General features: G+C 43.3%; 2 protein-coding genes across 2 annotated transcripts in view; one reads left to right on the plus strand and one right to left on the minus strand.

Annotated features, from left to right (window-relative positions):
• The window catches only part of LOC143021272 (uncharacterized), a 136,471-nt gene extending 135,706 nt beyond the window's left edge, over positions 1 to 765 (minus strand). Inside the window, exon 1 of the mRNA XM_076178675.1 lies at positions 1 to 765. This exon is cut by the window's left edge and continues 551 nt beyond it. Coding sequence (XP_076034790.1) covers positions 1 to 713 — 713 coding nt within the window. The 5' untranslated portion in view covers positions 714 to 765.
• Positions 766 to 1,568: 803 nt separating this feature from the next.
• LOC143021111 (uronyl 2-sulfotransferase-like) lies at positions 1,569 to 3,538 on the plus strand. The gene is made up of 3 exons (XM_076178397.1): positions 1,569 to 1,687; positions 1,949 to 2,056; positions 3,382 to 3,538. Exons 1-3 carry the CDS (start codon positions 1,569 to 1,571, stop codon positions 3,536 to 3,538), a joined length of 384 nt encoding a protein of 127 aa, XP_076034512.1.
• The last annotated feature ends 15,738 nt before the right edge of the window (positions 3,539 to 19,276 follow it).

The following is a 19,276-nucleotide window of genomic DNA, read 5'->3' on the forward strand; positions in this document are numbered from 1 at the left end:
CTTCCTCTCTTAATTTCTTTCCAAAACATCTTTTTATTACTTTCAAAATTTTCTGTCATACTCCTACCCCATTTCACATCTGCTCTCCTCTTTGCCTCCTTTACCTTTTGCTTTACTTCTCTTTTCTTTTCTTTGTACCTCTCATATGACTCCCCTGTCCTCTTTTGTAACCAATCTGTGAATGCTCGCTTCTTCTCTACTACAACCTTCTTTGTTTCCTCATCCCACCATTCACTACCCTTTCTTCTATTTCCCCCTGTCCTTCTTGTTCCACACACCATCCTTGCACACTTTAAGACTCCCTCCTTGAACCATCCCCATTCCTCCTCCACACCCATCTCTGCTCTATCCTTTACTCCCTCCCACTCCTCCTTCAGCTTCTTTTCGTACTCCTTCTCCTTTTCCTTTTCATTCAAGGAGTTCACTCTAAGAACCTCCCTACCTTTTGTCCCTTTCCTCCTTCTCCATCTATCCTCCACTCTCAACTTACCTTCCACCAAAAAATGATCTGATATTCCCCCACCCTCTCCCCTTAGCACATGTACATCCTTAACTCTTCCTATCATAATCCTATTTACCACTACATAATCCATTAGCGCTCTATCTACCACCCTTCCCTCCACCACCCTCTCCCATGTGTACTTATGCTTGACTTTCTTCCGAAACACTGTATTTGCTATCATCAACTCTCTTTCTAGACACATTTCCACCATCAACTCTCCACTACGATTCTTTCCTGGAACTCCACACTTCCCAACCACTCCATCGATTGGACCATTTCCCACTCTAGCATTAAGGTCTCCCAGTACTATTACATAATAGTAATAATAATAATAGTAATAATAATAATAGTAATAATAATAGTAATGATAATAATAGTAATGATAATAGTAATGATACTATTATTATCATTACTATTATTATTATTATTACTATTATTATTACTATTATTACTATTACTATTATTATTACTATTATTATTATTACTATTATTATTATTACTATTATTATTACTATTATTATCATTACTATTAATTATTATCATTACTATTATTATTATTATTATTATTATTATTATTATTATCATTATTATTATTATTACTATTATTATTATTATTACTATTATTATTACTATTATTATTATTACTATTATTATTATTAATATTATTATTACTATTATCATTACTATTATTATTATTATTATTATTATTATTACTATTATTATTATTATTATTATTATTACTACTATTATTATTATTACTACTATTATTATTATTACTATTATTATTACTATTATTATTATTATTATTACTATTATTATTATAACTTATTGGCATGTAGTGAGGGCTGAAATAAATTATTGTTTTAAAAGAAGATAAGGTAACATTATAGATGGGGATAACAGGTAGTTAGGGGCATGGAACTCCCTACTGTAGGCCATAGGGTCTCTTACAGTTTATTTCATTCTTCTGTTCCTATCTCACTTCCCCTCTGCTTTTCTTTCTTTCAGCATTGGCAAGGAATTAGGATACCGCCACCACTCGTCCAATAATTACTGGTCTCGGGCTATGAATCGGAGCGATCAAGAGAACCTCATAAGATATATCACCAAGAAGAAAGGTTCCCGGATCGAAAGCTACGACAGGCACATGTACTACTTCAACGTGACCAGGTCTGGGGATGTCCAGTACAATCGCGGTCAGAAGGCCAGAAGTTGTCTTTTTTTTTCTATTTAGCAATCTACGAGTATGGTGTCAATGGCTCATTATCTTGATAAATAACTCTATATATGGTTCATACACACGCTATGCCATTTGACGAGTACCATATACAATCCATAACATACATTACAACTCGTCACGTGTCTATACTCCACTCACATTCGCAGTCCATACTGGGTCGTCTCTCAAGTCTTCTATCATACAACTGTCGTTCTGTTTACCGTCAGGTATGGCCTGGATCGACCCATCTTGTTTAACATAATCAGGAATCCTGTCTCCCGCTACATCTCCCACTTCTACTTCAGCCGGGACCCCATCAAATGGAAAAGATCGAGGTAAGCAAAAAGAGCAGAGGAGCATATGAATGGAGGAGACTGCAAAAGACCCTAAGGTCCCCACTAAGCAGTTCCATGTCCCTTACGACCTGTCATCCCTATCCATAAAGTTATCTCATATTCGCTTAAAACATCCAACTGTTTCAGCGCTCACTATATTTGAGCGCCTTCTTAGTAGGATTACTTCTTGTGCTTTGGCTGGCGAAAGAAGTTTGGTGCCCTGTCAGGTTCACTCTTGACCGTGGTTCAGAGAAATCGTGGAGGAGCCTCACCTGTACCCACATGAGCTCTGTATGAACTCGATCAAGTCACCCAAGTCGTTTCTATGCCGATGTTAAAACTTTTGATTTGTTGTTAACCTGTTAAATCGGGGTAGGGGTAGTGAGCAAGAGGACAGAGAGAAACAGAATACGGGAGAGAAAGGGAAAGCGAGCGAGATGCACACTATTTAATTTATAACACCTGTATAAGCAGGAGTTTTTGGTCAACATATGTTTATGTTGTCGACATAATTCGCATATACCTTCTCTTGACATGCTATGTTAATTAGATTTCAAGTACAAGGCTATGCAACATGTGATATATTAGAATAAAAAAAAATGGTAAAATTTGTACACAAGATTTAGTGTTGATAATTTAATGTCGATATATAAAATACATGGAAGGACAGGCAATTCTGCGAAGAGCTTAGCGAATATGTTAACTGGCCGAAAACGTTAATAATTATCTGGAAAACCTATTCTAATAACGTATTCATAAAGCAATATATACTATTAATCCATCATATTCAATACAAAAATACTTTTGGAAAAAATACTTGGACAACCACTAGAAGATTTCTTTGAATTTCTGAACCACTCCCCCCTTCAGAGGGGATTGGGAATTGAATTGAATAATTGGGATTTATCTAGCGTCGCAATATCAATGGTCATTGACGCCGTCAGAGGGGATTGGAGTATGATGTATGTGTGTGGGGGAGGGAATAGCACCACACAACCGAACGAACTCGTTTGGTATTATTCAGAATAAGAGTTCTTTTATACACAGAGTTGTGACAACTCCGCAGAATGGCCACAAAATGGCGGCGTGTCGCAACTCTGTATAAAGGGAGTGTTGGTGTATCCGAATGCACAACAGCCCGGCATATTCAGTGAATAAACAGAATCGTTTCGAAGAAGAATTAACAAGAATAAATAGTAAGTGCGGGCGAAATTGCTTTGGCCACAAAATAGCTCCCTGGGTCATTTATCACATTATGTCGCAACTCTCTGTACTATAAAGGGACTCCAACCAGAATAAAACAAAGTGGACTTTGAAATTTTCAGAACACGAAAAAGAATGTCTCTCCCTCCGAAGTCGTGGTTCGAGAAGGACCTCAACACCTGTCTGAAGGAGAACGACCCGGAATGTTACTTCGTGCCGGGGAAGATGAGGGAAATGGTCCTCACATACTTCTGTGGACAACATCCAGCATGCATGTGAGCATCCATATATTTACCCAATTTTATTTACCTAACTTACAATAGCTATCCTCAAGTTCATGTATAAACCCACTCCCACCCATTTCATCCCCACATACTCCACTCCCATTCACCACCCTGTCTGCAAGCATTCCTGCAAGCAAAGGTAACAGTGAAACGCGGGAGGAATGATTTATTCGTTTATGAATCGTTAGGTTATGGATACATGAGGGCGCTAGGTACGCATGGGAAGACAGACGGGTATTGACTGTCGTGGGGGCAGCCGTCTTTCGCTACACAGGGTGAGGACGATGCCACGCCTAGTATAAGTATGAAAAGGGGCCTTATCGACCGCAACAAAGGGGTCATGGTACGGGAAACATCATTGCTGGTCAGGGCACGCCACGACACTATGGTATCCTGTCCTATGCTGGTACCCTATGCTAAAGCACATAAACCGCCCCCCCACACACACACACACCACTCGCAGGACCATCGCGAGAGATATGAACATTCGCGAGCCGGGGTGAGCGGCGGGGGACGGGGGGATTCGTGCACGAAGACCGCAGATCCTCCACTGAGGGATGGGACGCGACGGGGTCGTGTGGGCGGCGTGTTCGGGAACCAGTGGGCGCTTCTGTAGGGCAGCGGGGACGACGATGTGTTTGCCGTACAGCTCCAGTTTCCCGTCGGCGGAAAGGGGGTCCCGGGGCTTCCAATACGGGGGACGGAATTGGGTAGGGCAAAATGGTTGGACGGGAACCCGGAGGACACGCAAGTAAACAAGTGGCCGTGGGGGGGGGGGGGGTATCCGTCTTTGGAGCGTTCTGTCGGCCTCGGCGTCGGCGGCGGGTCGTCCTCGCGAAGCACCGGCGTTGCCGGTGACGACGATCCTGACGTGAGGATGGGGATGAGTGGACAATGGTCCGTCATCAACGTAAGTGGGGCAATCCAGTCGGATATGGTTTGCATTTGGACGCGGCCCAGGTGAAAGCAAGCATCTTCAGTGATAGTGGCGTATCGAGTTTCGGCGTCCGTCAGAAATTGCGAACCACACTGGGCGAGACGTAAGTGCCCTGACTGTGGTCTTGGAGGAGGGCGTACCCGATGCCGTAGAGGCACGACGCATCCGTTTGCAGTACCACTGGCAAGGCGAGGTCGAAGGGCGCAAGTACGGGCGGCGACGACATAGCTCACCTCACCAACAGGCGTGAGGATACCTTGCTGTACCATTAAATCAAGTTCTTCCTTAACTTGATTCTGAAATGCTAGCGGCATCGGCCTGGGCGTGTGGGCGGCGAGAGGCACCGCGTCGGCTTTCAGGCGGATTCTCATGGGGGGACCCACCATCTTTCTTAGGGACGGAGTGCGGGGGTCATCCTTGGAGATCAGCACGCAGAGAAAGTAGTCGCGAGCGGCGGCTGGTGAGCTGTCAACGGGTAGCGTTAGCTCGGCACACTTGTTCGCGTATGTCACTACCAGGATAGGTTTCGGGAAGTCGGGCGGGACTATGGGCAGCCCTCAACAGTGGCCGAAGGAGGAGAGGGGTGTTTGGACCTCCTCGTGAACCCGTATGGCGGCGGTGCAGTCCCTGTCTCCGGGCGTCAAGGTAGCCAGGAAGTGTTCCATTGGGGTGGGCATGTGATATATGTCGACCACGTACGTCGGCGCCGAGAGCGACAGCTGTAAGCTGACTCTGGATATCGCCGACGTGCCTAGATGCCGAGTGCCTACCCCTAAGATGTCCGCACCTAGTATATCACGCAGCATAAGCAAGCTCGAGGACACGTGACAGGTGGCGGAGGGCGATTAAACCCGTCGAACACCGGGCGGCAGGTGCCAGCTTTACCAGGGAAAGGGGCGGGAGGGGGGGGGGCGCTGAGACGGGAGGCTGCTAAGGCGGGGGTGCGTGCGCCTGGCTTGGACCCCTTTGGCATGCCGACACGGAGCATGCGTGCGGGTCCTCCTAGACGTCCGAGGCTGTCATGCTGCCTCGTGTGAGCGGCAGTTGGTCACTACCTCCTGCAGTGACGTATTGCAGCGAGGGAGCTGAGGCGTTGTACGAGTTCCTTGGCTGGGTGGGTGTAGCTTTCGTGGGTCGGATGGGCTCCGTGCACGGGTTGCGCTCGCAGCGGGAAGAGCTGGGCCGGAAGGCTCAGTATCCAGGGGAGTTGGATGAAAGGCCCCTTTGTTTCACCACTACGTTTCCACGAAAGAGTGTCACACTGTCGCACGGCATTTCACGGTCCAGCATGCACACTGTTGCACGGCACTGCACTCACGGTCCAGTATGTATACTGTCACCTGTTCGTCTAGCTCCGTCAGTGTTTCGTTCACGTACGCGCTACCGACTCGCGTATTGTTCCATGTTTCATTGTTGCAAATTGCAGGTAGTTGCAAGGAAGCCATGTTTGCAAGCATTCCTGCAAACAAAGGTAACAGTGAAACGCAGGGGATACGATTTATGCGTTTATAAATCAGTAGGTTATGCGTGCATGGGAGCGCTAGGTGTGCATGGGAAGACAGATGGGTATCGACTGGCGTGGTGGCAGCCATCTTTCGCTACACAGGGCGGAGACGATGCCACGCCTAGTATAAGTATGAAAAGGAGCCTTGTCGGCCGTAACAAAGGGGTCATTGTACGGGAAGCGTCACTGCTAGTCAGGGCACGCCACGACACTATGGTACGCTACACTATGCTAAAGCACATACCACACACCCCTCCCTCCTTCTGGATGACGGGTCATTCCTGCATCTTGTCCAGTGCTCTGAGTCAGAAGCATTGTAGCAAGACACAGCATATCCACAGCAAGGCCACTTCATTTAATCGGCGACCCCCTTCTCCGTCCCTTCATGCAGAAAAAAAAAAAAACGGGGAGAAATCCCTTCGGCTGCGTCATATCATTCACACATACTCCCTCACCCCCATCCCCCACTCACTCCCTTCCATCCATAACAGCATCATCAATACACAACCATTCTCCCTTCATCCCTCTCTTCGGTCTTCTCCCTTCCTTCCTCAACAGACATTCCCCTCTTTCCCAATGCCCATTTTAGCCCATCCATCCATCTCATTCTTGGTCGCCCATCATGTTCACTCCTTCTAACTCTGCCTTTCACATCTCTTTTACTAATCTTTCTTCACAATCATTCCTTCATACAATCTCTTCCCAAATGTCTAATTCTCATTACGCTTATTAATCCCCCACGGCATTTACTTGCTTCTTTCAATCTACATTGTACCTTCACCTCCACCTCTCCCTATCCCGCCACATTCGTACCCAAGTATCTAAAGCTATCTACTTCCTCCAGTCTCTCTCTTAATACTCATTTCCAATTACCATCTTTAGGTTTGAATTCACGTATTGCTCCAGTTTGGTCTATATCACCCTTTAAGCTATTGCAAGTATGGAAAATTTGTGTTTCATCACATCCTTTACATATATACTTTTTCTTGATTTGTTCTCATCTTAGACCTAATCAAGAGATCTCATCTGCAGATGTTGCCTATCCCCTTTATTAGAGATGCGTGCGCGTATATGTATGTGTGTGTGTGTTTATAGGTAGAATTCAATACGACAACATTTGACAACCTATAATTATCTTCTCCATATTTCCCAGTTTTCATACCCTAATTCTTTCGTCTTGGAAGGAATGTGAAAACACAAGCTCACTAAATATCAACCATATATTTCTCCATTTTGTCCTCAACTAGAGAGATGTCTATCTATTTCCCTATCAATGATTTTCGTGTCTCAGTCCTGCATATTTCTATTGAGGATCAAGCCGCCTCTTCCTGTAATACGGTTTTTAAGAAGATAAGATTGGGGAAGACTACAAGAGACCATAAGACATACATTGGGCAGTTCCAAGTCCCTTACCACCTGCCATCCCTATCCATAAAGTTATCTTACCTTCTCTTAAAACAACCAATTGTTTCAGCCCTCAGTACATGGTTACCAAGTCTATTCCTTTCGTTCACCACTCTGATAGTAAACCCGTTCTTGCCTATTTCCTTCTTAACCACTTCAGTACGAGTCAAATTCTCGCGCGCAGCATCGGCTGTCATATGTACGATGCATCACAGTATTCGCAATATAAAATATAAAATCACTGTTATATTACTCTTCCTCTTTTACTCTGAGTAATAATAAACATAGAAAACTTGATTAAACTGGTCCACAGAATCCGGGGTACCGTAACCCTACAAAACGGAACGACTTAGTTCACGGCGGAACGATTAGGCCGTGAACTAAATCGTTCCGGTTTGTAGGATCACGGTAACGTGACGGTACGGTCTTCGTCTTGAAAGAAGCAAGCCGCTCAGGCGAGGGTTCGAATCCCAGTAGGAGAGTTTATTTCCATATATATATATATATATATATATATATATATATATATATATATATATATATATATATACATACATATACCAAGGCTTTTTTCCCCCTTACCAGGGGGATAGCCAAAAAGGACAAGGCACAAAAACATTCCCACCCATTTCATCCCCGAAAACACTCCACACCCCTCCACCCTCCCTCCCATCTTAGCACCTCCTAGATGACGGGTCATCCCTGCACCCTGTCCACTGCCCTGGGTCAGAAGCAGTGTCGCAAGACACAGCACATCCACAGTAAGGCCGCTTCGTTAAATCGGCGACCCCCCCATATAAAGGAGAGGACGGGGAGAAATCCCTTCGGGCTGCGTCAAAATTTTTGCTCACACATACTACCTCACCCCCATTCCCCCGTCCAATCCACCTCATGCATCACAACATTTTCCATATACAACCATTCTCCATTCACCCCTGTCTTCTGTCCTCTCCCGTCCTTCCTCAACAGACATTCCCCTCTTCCCCAAAGCCCCCTTCACCCCATCCATCCATTTCATCCTAGGACGTCCCCTCATGTTCACTCCCTCCACATCTGCCTTCCATACCTCTTTTACTAGTCTTTCTTCACTCATTCTTTCCATGTGTCCAAACCATCCTAATACTCTTTCATCCACCCTATCTCCCAGCTCCCTTTCCACCCCTGTTCTCCTCCTTACCTCCTCATTTCTCACTCTATCTAGCCTAGTAACCCCCATCATACTTCTCAGACACTTCATCTCAAACAAATTCAAACTCTCTCATGTTCCATGTTTCTGCTCCATACAGTGCTGTTGGCACAATCACTCCTTCATACAGTCTCCTCTTAGCATCCATTCCCAGATTCCTATTCCTCATTACACTTTTTAATCCACCAAGGCATTTACTCGCTTCTCTCAATCTACATTCTACCTCCACCTTCACTCCACCCTTTCCTGCCACATTTGCACCCAAATATCTAAATCTATCCACTTCCTCCAGTTGCTCTCCCTTAATGCTCACTTCCAGATTACTGCCACTTTCACCCCTTGTACATCTCATCACCTTACTTTTACCCACATTTATCTTCAGCTTTCTTCTATCACACACTCTCCCAAACTCTGTCACCAGCTTCCTCAATTCCTCCTCCGATCCTGCCACAAGCGCAGTGTCGTCCGCAAACAACAGCTGGCTCACCTCCCACTTTTCTCCATTTTCCTTAACCATCTCCAATCCCTGACCCACTACCCTTGCATTCACCTCACGCACCACCCCATCCATGTATAAGTTGAACAGCCAGGGCGACATAACGCATCCCTGACGAAGTCCCACCTTTACCTCAAACCACTCACTCTCTCCATTTCTAATCCTGACACAAGATCTACTACTCTCATAAAAACTCTTGACAGCTCCTAGAAGCTTTCCTCCTATCCCGTATATCCGCATAACCTCCCACAGTGCCTTTCTGTCTACCCTGTCGTAAGCCTTTTCCAGATCCATAAAGGCCCAAAAAACATCCTTCCCCTTACCTATAGCTTTCTCACATATCTGTCTTACCACAAAAATCTGATCTACACAACCTCTACCTGTCCTAAACCCACACTGTTCCTCACCAATTACTCCCTCTGTTCCTCTCCTAATCCTCTCAATCAAGATCCTCCCATAAGCCTTCCCAACTACACTTAACAAGCTAATCCCTCTGAAACTACTACATTCACACTTGTCCCCATTCCCTTGTAAAGTGGAACTATACACGCACCCCTCCAGTCCTCTGGCACTCTACCTTCTCTCCAGCAAACATTAAATAACCTCACCAACCAGTCCACCATCACTATACCTCCTTTTTTAAGACATTCTGCATGGCATCCATCCAGACCAGGTGCCTTACCTGCTTTCATCATCTTAACTGCTGCCTTCACTTCATCCTTCCTTATTTTTCCTCCATTTTCCTCACTCATCACTCTCGTTTTCTTAGCATTTCCCACATATATATATATGTATGTATTATGGGAAAGGTGGAGGCGGAAACACGGGTCTTTATCTGATTATCGAGTTTATTCCTGACCGGTTTCGCTTACAATAGCGTACAATAGCGCACCCGGGCAGGGATAAACTCGATAATCAGATAAAGACCCGGGTTTCCCCCGCCACCGTTCCCATAATTTGTCCCAATGTCTCTATATATGTATGTATGTATATAGGTGTCATCGTACTGAAGAAGTTAAACCTAAATTTGTCCAATAATCACATCATCTTTTTCGGTATTTTACTACTATTCTAGATTAAGATAAGAAATATTTATCAAGCACCGAAAGATAGGGGACACGACAAGAATATTCTTGTAGTTAGTTCCTTATCAAAATCAGAGGAAGGAAACCCCTGAACTATCAACAGAGAACATTTTATTACTGTTTCTACTGTGGACAATATATTACATATAATAATATAAGTTTAATAAAAACAGTTCTGAAATAGCACACAATTACCTATGAGGCATGACCAACACGTTCTAACTTCTTGTTGTCACTTTTCTGACGACGACCGCGTTCTTTACCTCCTCTTTCAAAATCTTCAATCGTGATGTCACGAACCACGCGGTTAGGTAAAAAAGCCGGCAACTTATGTATCCAGGAACGATATCTAAAACGCTTCACCTCCCTCCGCTCTCCCACATTCATGCATTTACGTCATAGCACTTACGCAAGTCTGGATGATGTTCAGAACGTTTCATCTCTCCCAGACGCTCTCACACCTCCACGATACAATACTAACAATATAAAGAAAAAATTAACGTAATACTAATGGATGATATACATATACGAACATACATACACGAATTTCCATATACAAAGACACAATTACAATATTATCATTGTCAAACTAGGATGACACCAATTTAAATACATCAATACGAGTCCTGCCCTGCTGTCTTAATATGATGACCTTGCTAATATCCCTTTTGTTAAAGCCCTTGAGTCACTCAAATATCCCCATTAGACCACCGCGCACTCTTGACCCTTTCCCTGATGAAACGCCATTGGAGATTCCAAGTCAGTGTTCTTTGTTCCTTCAGGGAGATCGGCAACGTCGGAGCTCTCCAGCGTGCCAAGCGACACGTCGAGAACTACTACAGCGTCGTCGGGATCCTGGAGGAGTTCGAACTCAGCTTCAAGGTCCTCGAGGCCTACGTGCCCAGGTTCTTCAAGGGTGCTCCCGAAGCCCTCAGGAGAAACAGTAAGAGTTCCCTCCAGGGGCTCAACCTCTCGAGGTCGTTATTTCTATTTCTATTTCTATTATCATTAACATCATCATTAGCATAATTATTATTACCATCATATATATTAATACGATAGCGTGTGTGTTATTTTGTGTGTCACGCTTCTCGAATGGTTGAAATAAGGCATGTTTGTTCCGTAGACTTTATTATTATTATTACTATTATTATTATTATTATACGATAGCGTGTGTGTTATTTTGTGTGTCACGCTTACATCAAAAGCAACGACCTTCCATGGTGTCGAAGTTCTCGAAGCTGCCGAAGTTCTCGAAGGTGCCAAAGTTCTCGAACGTGCCGAAGTTCTCGAAGGTGTCGAGGTTCTCGAAGTTCTCGAAAGTGCCGAAATTGTCGAAGGTGCCGAAGTTCTTGAAGGTGCCAAAGTTCTCGAAGGGGCCGAAGTTCGCGAAGGCGCCGAAGTTCTCGAAGGCGCCGAAGTTCTCGAAGTTCTGGAAGGTCTCGAACTTCTGGAAGGTCTCGAAGATCAAATGAAAATGAAGAAAGAAAATATGGACAGCTCTATATAATTGAAACAAATGAAGCATTAAATCTGAGGTCAAATGCTAATCAAAATTCTAATTGCTTATATTCAGTTTTCGAAAAAAATATCTCAAGCAATGGTCGATAATCTTTATGTAGGGGCATATAAAAATATGAGAACTGTCGAACTTGAAGAGCAACAGAGAGCTACATTACAAAATATCCCTCTTCTCTTTCGTGTAATTTACACGGGTTCCGCAACGACCTTCCGAATATTTGTTCAAAAAGTTCAATTACTTTGTATGCTACTCATAAATTGGAGCCAATTTTAATCTAAAGCATTTACAAAGTAAGGTTTAGTCGTCGAAATCTGAATTAGTCGATCGATCGAATTGGGAAAAAAGTCTGACGGTTATTAATTGTTCCTTATGTGTTTACCTTCAGTATGGACGAACGAAGAAGGCAGCGAAGAGAGGCAGCCAGGGAACGACAAAGAAGGAGACGAGAGCAGTTCAGAGAGAATGAAAGACAAGCCCAACCAAATAGAAACAGAGAACAAATGCGAAGAACGAGGAATCAAATGAGCGAAGAGGAGAGAAATTAATTTAATAATCGTAGTAGAGAACTAATGCAAGGAAGAATTAATCAAATGAATGAAGAAGAAAGAGAACTGCATAACACTCAAGCAAGAGAACGGATGCGAGCAAGAAGAGATGCAATGGATGAAGAAGAAGAAAGACAATCGCAACGAAGCATCAACAGACAACAGATGAGAGTTAGAAGAAACAACATGACTGAAGAAGAACGACTGATGAACCTTGAAAATAGGAGAAATAGAAATAAAATACGGAGAAATAATGCAGATGGTGTCCAATTTATAAATCCTGATAGATTCTATATTGGGCCAATGAATGTTATTTGTGAACACTGCCAGGCTCTCCGATTTCAGGGAGAGCCTCTGCATTGTTGTCATAATGGAAAAGTATCACTTGAGCCCCTCCAAGAATATCCGGTCATTCTAAGGAAATTGTTCGAAGGAAATGACAGGGATTCTACCAACTTTAGAAACAACATTAGGAATTATAACTCCTCCTTTGCCTTTGCTTCCTTCGGCGCTGAAGTGAAGCCACCTCCAGGACATGGTCCATATTGTTTTCGATTGCAAGGACAAATATATCATTATGCAACAAATTTACATCCAAATGAAAATGAAGAAAGAAAATATGGTCAGCTCTATGTAATTGAAACTAATGAAGCATTAAATATGAGGTCAAATGCTAATCAAAATTCTAATTGCTTATATTCAGTTTTCGAAAAAATATCTCAAGCAATGGTCGATAATCCTTATGTAGGGGCATATAAAAACATGAGAACTGTCGAACTTGAAGAGCAACAGAGAGCTACATTACAAAATATCCCTCCCAGAAAAATAACCATGCAATTTATTGCCGGCCCTGATGCGAGGAGATATAATAATCCAACAAATGATGAAATTGCAGCAATATTTGTCGGTGATGATGGAGCACCTCCTGTCCAGCGTGACATTATAGTGTACCCTGAAGGACAACAGAGGGAGAGGATATCCTACCTCTCTTGCCATCTTGATGCAATGATTTACCCTCTTCTCTTTCGTGTAATTTACACAGGTTCCGCTAGTCATTATTATTATTATTACGGTCGTTATTATTCTATCTTATTTTGAGTAATTTTACTTGTGGCATGAGAGCGAAAGGGGAAGGGTGTTGGGAGAGCTTAAAAGGCAATCTTCAAAAACTTATCAAGACGAGACTCAAAAAATGAACAAATGATATAATCTATTCTTTTCAAAATATAAATAATGAAGAAAATTGTAGTTTTTGAGAGCACTTAAATCTATATCAAATTTCCAATGACAACTGGACGAGAAATGAATAGATAAAAATGGTGAAGAGGAACATTCTTCGGATTTCTTCAGTCTTTCCCAAAGGAAAGGGTGAACGAACCCGTTTTCTATGAAGCATCGATTTTTTTTTTTTTTTTTTTTTTTTTTTTGCTGGAATTAATATGAACAAATAAATCAATGCCTAAAATAATTTAATTCGTTATAGCTGTTGAAAAAATTATGCTATTCTTTCTAAGCAATAATGATATAATTACAATGATAACTATCAATATACCAAGAGCTTTTCCTTCCTTACAAGGGAAGTAGCCAATACAAACGGCAAGTACCCACTCCCACCCTTCCACTGCCATACACCATCCATTCTTCCCTCTCAACTTAGTTATTTAATAATAATAATAATAATAATAATAACAATAAAATAATAATAATAATAATAATAATAATAATAATAATAATAACAACAATAACAATAATAATAATAATAATAATAATAATAATAATAATAATAATAATAATAATAGTAGTAGTAGTAGTAGTAGTAGTAGTAGTAGTAGTAGTAGTAGTAGTAGTGGTAGTAGTAGTAGTAGTAACGACAATGATATTGATATAAATAAATATATGACTAAATAAACCAATAAATATGTTGGTTAGTTGTCAGGGATTGTAGTTTACCAGTGCTTATATCCTCCTTCAGTCGTGTAACTCAACCCATTCTCGTTGCCTTTGGCAGATAAAGAGCTGCATCGCAACAAAGGACGCGTCAAACCAAATATAACAGAAGAGACAAAGCAACGACTTCGCCAGATGATGGCTCTCGACTTTGAGTTCTACGAATTCGTCAAACAGCGTCTGCACCTTCAAGCACAAAAACTCAATTTACTATAAATAAAATATATGTCGCAAATCTCTGGACAGTGGAAAGGAGAGGATATGGGGTGGAACGGGTGAGGGTAGATAGTTACAGTGGGAGCCAAAGTCCAGAAGATTTGCATCACCGACCGGGACCACACACGCTTCCCTCTAAGCGGCGTGTATAAATTTCAGTACTTGAAAGGGAATACAGAATGATTCAACTCATTTAGCTAATCACAACCCTGGGCTAATTAAATAAATTAGAAGAAATCGATTTAATAAAATAAATTCCACAGTGAATACTTTTAGAAAACAAGCGACACCACTTTAATGCTTCCCATTAAATAAACACCATTTGAAGACAAACAGTTAACAATGTGAACATTGATAAGTTGGTATGAAAGCACGACCACATGTATTTAAACAAAAGATTATATTAAGTAAGCACAATTTAAAAATGTAAGTTAACATGAACCAAGAGCACGAGCACATGTATTTAAACAAAAGGTTATATTAAGTAAGCACAATTTAAGAATGTAAGTTAACATGAACTAAGAGCACTTGATTTTAAATTTACTCCTATCTAGAATTCACTCAATCAATACCTCTAGAACTCTGAGGAACTCTCCATGCAGATCACTCCTTTAAATTTAAAGTCAATAATTGGTTGGCTTCCAATCTTAGCGGATGCGTTCGATAAAGCTGGATACATGTGGACGCCTCATCATGATAGGTACGGTTGATGGGACCAGACTCATAGTTCATGGGATGACGGCACCGCAGCTAATTTCCTTAAGGAGATTGATCGAGTCCACTTCACACGCCACAGGCACACCACTTCAACTCCTAGTTCCATTGTATCGTTTTCACACGGGTTAGGAATTAGATGGAAAAATCTGATGACCGCCCCATGTGGTTGATGCGAGTTTCTTCGCGGAATGCCCAAGACATACTCGACCTCTACCAAGTTTCTTATTGAACTGACGCTGCCCAGAGTTGGGTATGGCGGGAAGTCGTGCAATGGTGCCAAATTTCTTAGTTAAGAATCATTGCCTCCGAAAGGTACGGAGTATAATGTGCCTGTAGGAGTTGATTCATCTCTAGCAATCCTTTTAAGACAATCACTAGATACGAGAGAAACTTATAAATCCTAACTAACCTAAGCAACTAACCTAATTACTTAACTTACATGAGAGGTGGCATGTGCGCAGGGATTGAAATTTCAAACCGTTGAAACAAATTCACAAGGTAATACTTCGTTGAAATGTTAATTTGTATATAAGACACCAAATTATAATTCATGGAGGAACAATAAATTCACAAGGTTGACATACTCCAGGTTCAATCATTAAACATTCGTGACATATCTGTATTTCGTCATAAATGGGTACCGTGTTGAAAGGGCGGGTGTGGCGACGCGCCACCAGTCTAGACCAGACTGAATTCTGAATTCTGAATTCCTAGGAAAGACCACCCGCTCGCGCGGGATCGGTTTTTGTGGGAGGGGAAGAATGTCTGTAAGAAAATGAAAAGATAGTAGTGTATAAAAGAGGGCTATTGCCACCGGACGAATTAGCGAGCGATTAGGGGCTGCTGGTGGTCGTGTCTCGGGAGAAATGGACTGGGAGCTTGGACGGCGGCGCCGACGCCGGGATTACAATCACCAAAAGTTTAGAAAATGGTAGGAGGCATAGTAGTGGAGAAAGGTGGAAAAACGGAAAAATCTTTAGTGAGAGGGAAACTGAAATGAGAAGATGTAGTATAAGAGAAAGTTAGAAAGGAAGCGAATTTTAGTCGAAGAAAAAGTAAGTGTAGATGTTTGTGCTTGTGTCGTGGCAATGTTCGTGAGAGGTGTGTGTGTATCTTACGGGAAGTGAGTAGAGTTCACTTCCCGCATGTAGAGCGCGTTCCTGATAAGCCACAGGTGGGGCCTGAGTATCCTGCTTTTCCACAGGTTGGGTTTGAAAGTCTGTAGAGTTGATTCAGTGGCGGTGCGAGGGGGGTTAGGTGGACAACGCATCCCGACCTAAGCTTTTATATGCCCCATAGTGGGCAAGCATAGTCAGCAAGGACATCCGAACGCAAGGCAGCTGACCAATCAGAAGCCCGGAAAACTCGTCGGAGACCAGTCGGCAGACACTCGACTTAAGCCTACGTACCCCGCTTGTCATAGTGGGCAAGCGTTGTGAGAAGAGCGCCCAGAAGAAAATTAAACAAGCCAATCAGGACCCAGCACGAGTTGCCTGGGTCCGATCCAACCTCCTTAATAAGGAGGGGACCAAGCCGAGAGATCAGCCCACAGAATCAACACAGCGCTCGTAGAGGTCGGACGTCTCTCCAAACCAGCTCTCTCAACAAACGCCCAGGAATCTTCGCCGGCCGGTGGTGGCGAGAAGATATATCTCCTTTGCTTCTGCCGGTCTGGCACAGGCCGACCTCTTCGTTGACATCGGCAGGCGGGTTTACACCAAGACAAATACACATATTTCCCAAGTCATGTAATTCTCTGTTTTCAGAGTAGTGCTTGGAAGAAAAGAGGCACACGCACACTCGCTCGCTGGCTTAACAGAGGCCCAACCCAACTCTCACTCAGAACCCTCATCTGTTCGCAGGCTGGTCGACAGAGAGGAATTAGGACGCCTCTCTGTCCAACCGGCCCGCAACCTAACGCTGGCCCCTTCGCTGAAGCTGGCGAGCGGGTTTACACTTCTGACATTTACACACATTCCCCAGTCACGTAATTCTCTGCTTTCAGAGTTGTGATTGGAGGAGAGAGATAATACAACACCCGCCCGCCTGCCCCCCCCCCTCGCACCGCCACTGAATCAACTCTACAGGATCTCAAACCCAACCTGGGGAAAAGCAGGCTACTCAGGCCCCACCTGTGGCTTATCAGGAACGCGCTCTACACGCTCGCCGGTGGTGGCGAGAAGATATATCTCCTCTGCTGCTGCCGGTCTGGCACAGGCCGACCTCTTCGTTGACGTCGGCAGGCGGGTTTACACCAAGACAAATACACATATTTCTCAGGCCCCACCTGTGGCTTATCAGGAACGCGCTCTACACGCGGGAAGTGAACTCTACTCACTTCCCGTAAGGTACAAACACACACCTCTCACGAACATAGCCACGACACACGCACAAACATCTACACTTACTTTTTCTTCGACTAAAATTCGCTTCCTTTCTAACTTTCTCTTATACTACATCTTTTCATTTCAGTTTCCCTCCCACTAAAGATTTTTCCGTTTTTCCACCTTTCTCTACTACTACGCCTCCTACCATTTTCTGAACTTTTGGTGATTGTAATCCCGGCGTCGGCGCCGCCGTCCGAGTTCCCAGTCCATTTCTCCTGAGTCACGACCACCAACAGCCCCTGATCGCTCGCTTAATCGCCCGGTGTCAATAGCCCTCTTTTATACACTACTATCTTTTCATTTTCATACAGACATTCTTCCCCTCCCACAAAAAAACTGATCCCGCGCAAGCGGGTGGTCTTACCTTGCAAGTCGCAAGTCGCATTCACTCCAGGACACGACATCTTCAAGCAGCTCTTCTCTTCAAGCAGCTCTTCCCTTCAAGCAGCTCTCCTCCACAAGCAGTACTCCTCTCTAAGCAGCAGTCATCTCCAAGCTTCAGGTTCTCCTCTGCTCTCAAGCTCATCCTTTTACGAGTTAAATAAAAACAGAGTGCGTAGAGTTACCGTGAGTTTCATTTCCCTGGCTTGTCCGAACCGTATCACAACACGGGAAATTCCTATGAATAGGCAATTCTTTAAACTCGTAAAGGCTCTACAACTCATGTCCAAATTGGTGCAACAGACAATAAGAATAATGGCGAGTAAGATAACAAGAAGTTGTTAAAGATTCTAAGAATTCTGGTAATTTCACAGAATAGAGGAAATTACAACTTATAGGAACGAAAGTACAAATATAAAGCCTACTATATCGGCTAGGTCCTTGAACGAAAGTATTTGCAAACTATGGTTTGAAAACAGTCGAAAGAAAATGAGAAGAAATAATACGCCCCGTGTCACAACCCAAAGTTGTGACAATATATCCTATGGACGCATCATCAACGAATTTCCATTCACCATATCAAAATGATAATTTTATATATCATAAAATATTAAGTATTTATTTTATATCTTTTAGAGTTTGAGGTTAGTTACTGTCAGCCTTTTTAACAATTTTCAGTTCAGATAGTGGACATCAGTCGTGCAATTGTTCATTTCGGTTAGGCCTACTAGACTGATAACCGTAAACAAAGTACGGATTAATCATCACCTTTGCTGATAATTGTAAATACACAAGCCGCGGGCTTCGCGGGCTTGGCTGCGCATACAGCGGCCTTCGGCCGCAGCGCTCTAATCCCACGATAGGTATCCCGAGTTGGGGTTCCGCCCCGAGGCCGAGGCCCAGGGACATTTTTTCCTGGTCAGTTCAAGGGAACATGGCGACCACTGAGGACTTGCGACCTTTGAGGACTTGTTACCTTGGAGGACTTATTACCTTGGGGGACTTGTTACCTTTGAGGGCTTGTTACCTTGGAGGACTTATTACCTTGGAGGACTTATTACCTTGGAGGACTTACCTTGGAGGATTTACAACCTCGTAGGACTTGCAACTTCAGAGGACTTGCACCCTCGTAGGACTTACGACCTCGGAGGACTTGCAGCCTCGAAGGGCTTACAACTTCAGAGGACTTGCACCCTCGGAGGACTTGCACCCTCGGAGAACTTACAGCCTCGAAACGCTTACTGCCTCGGAGAACTTACGACCTCGGAGGACTTACAGAACCCCTTCTCCAAGACATGTAACATTTTTAAAATGTGTCACCTCACCTTTGAAATGGTTTAATTTTTATTATTAGTAGATACTGCGTTATGTAAATGCGTATTGGAATTAATTGTGCATAATACATA

The sequence above is a fragment of the Oratosquilla oratoria genome, chromosome 41, assembly GCF_046742065.1.
Source record: "Oratosquilla oratoria isolate Oo_2021 chromosome 41, ASM4674206v1, whole genome shotgun sequence".
In the NCBI taxonomy this organism is placed as follows: domain Eukaryota; kingdom Metazoa; phylum Arthropoda; class Malacostraca; order Stomatopoda; family Squillidae; genus Oratosquilla; species Oratosquilla oratoria.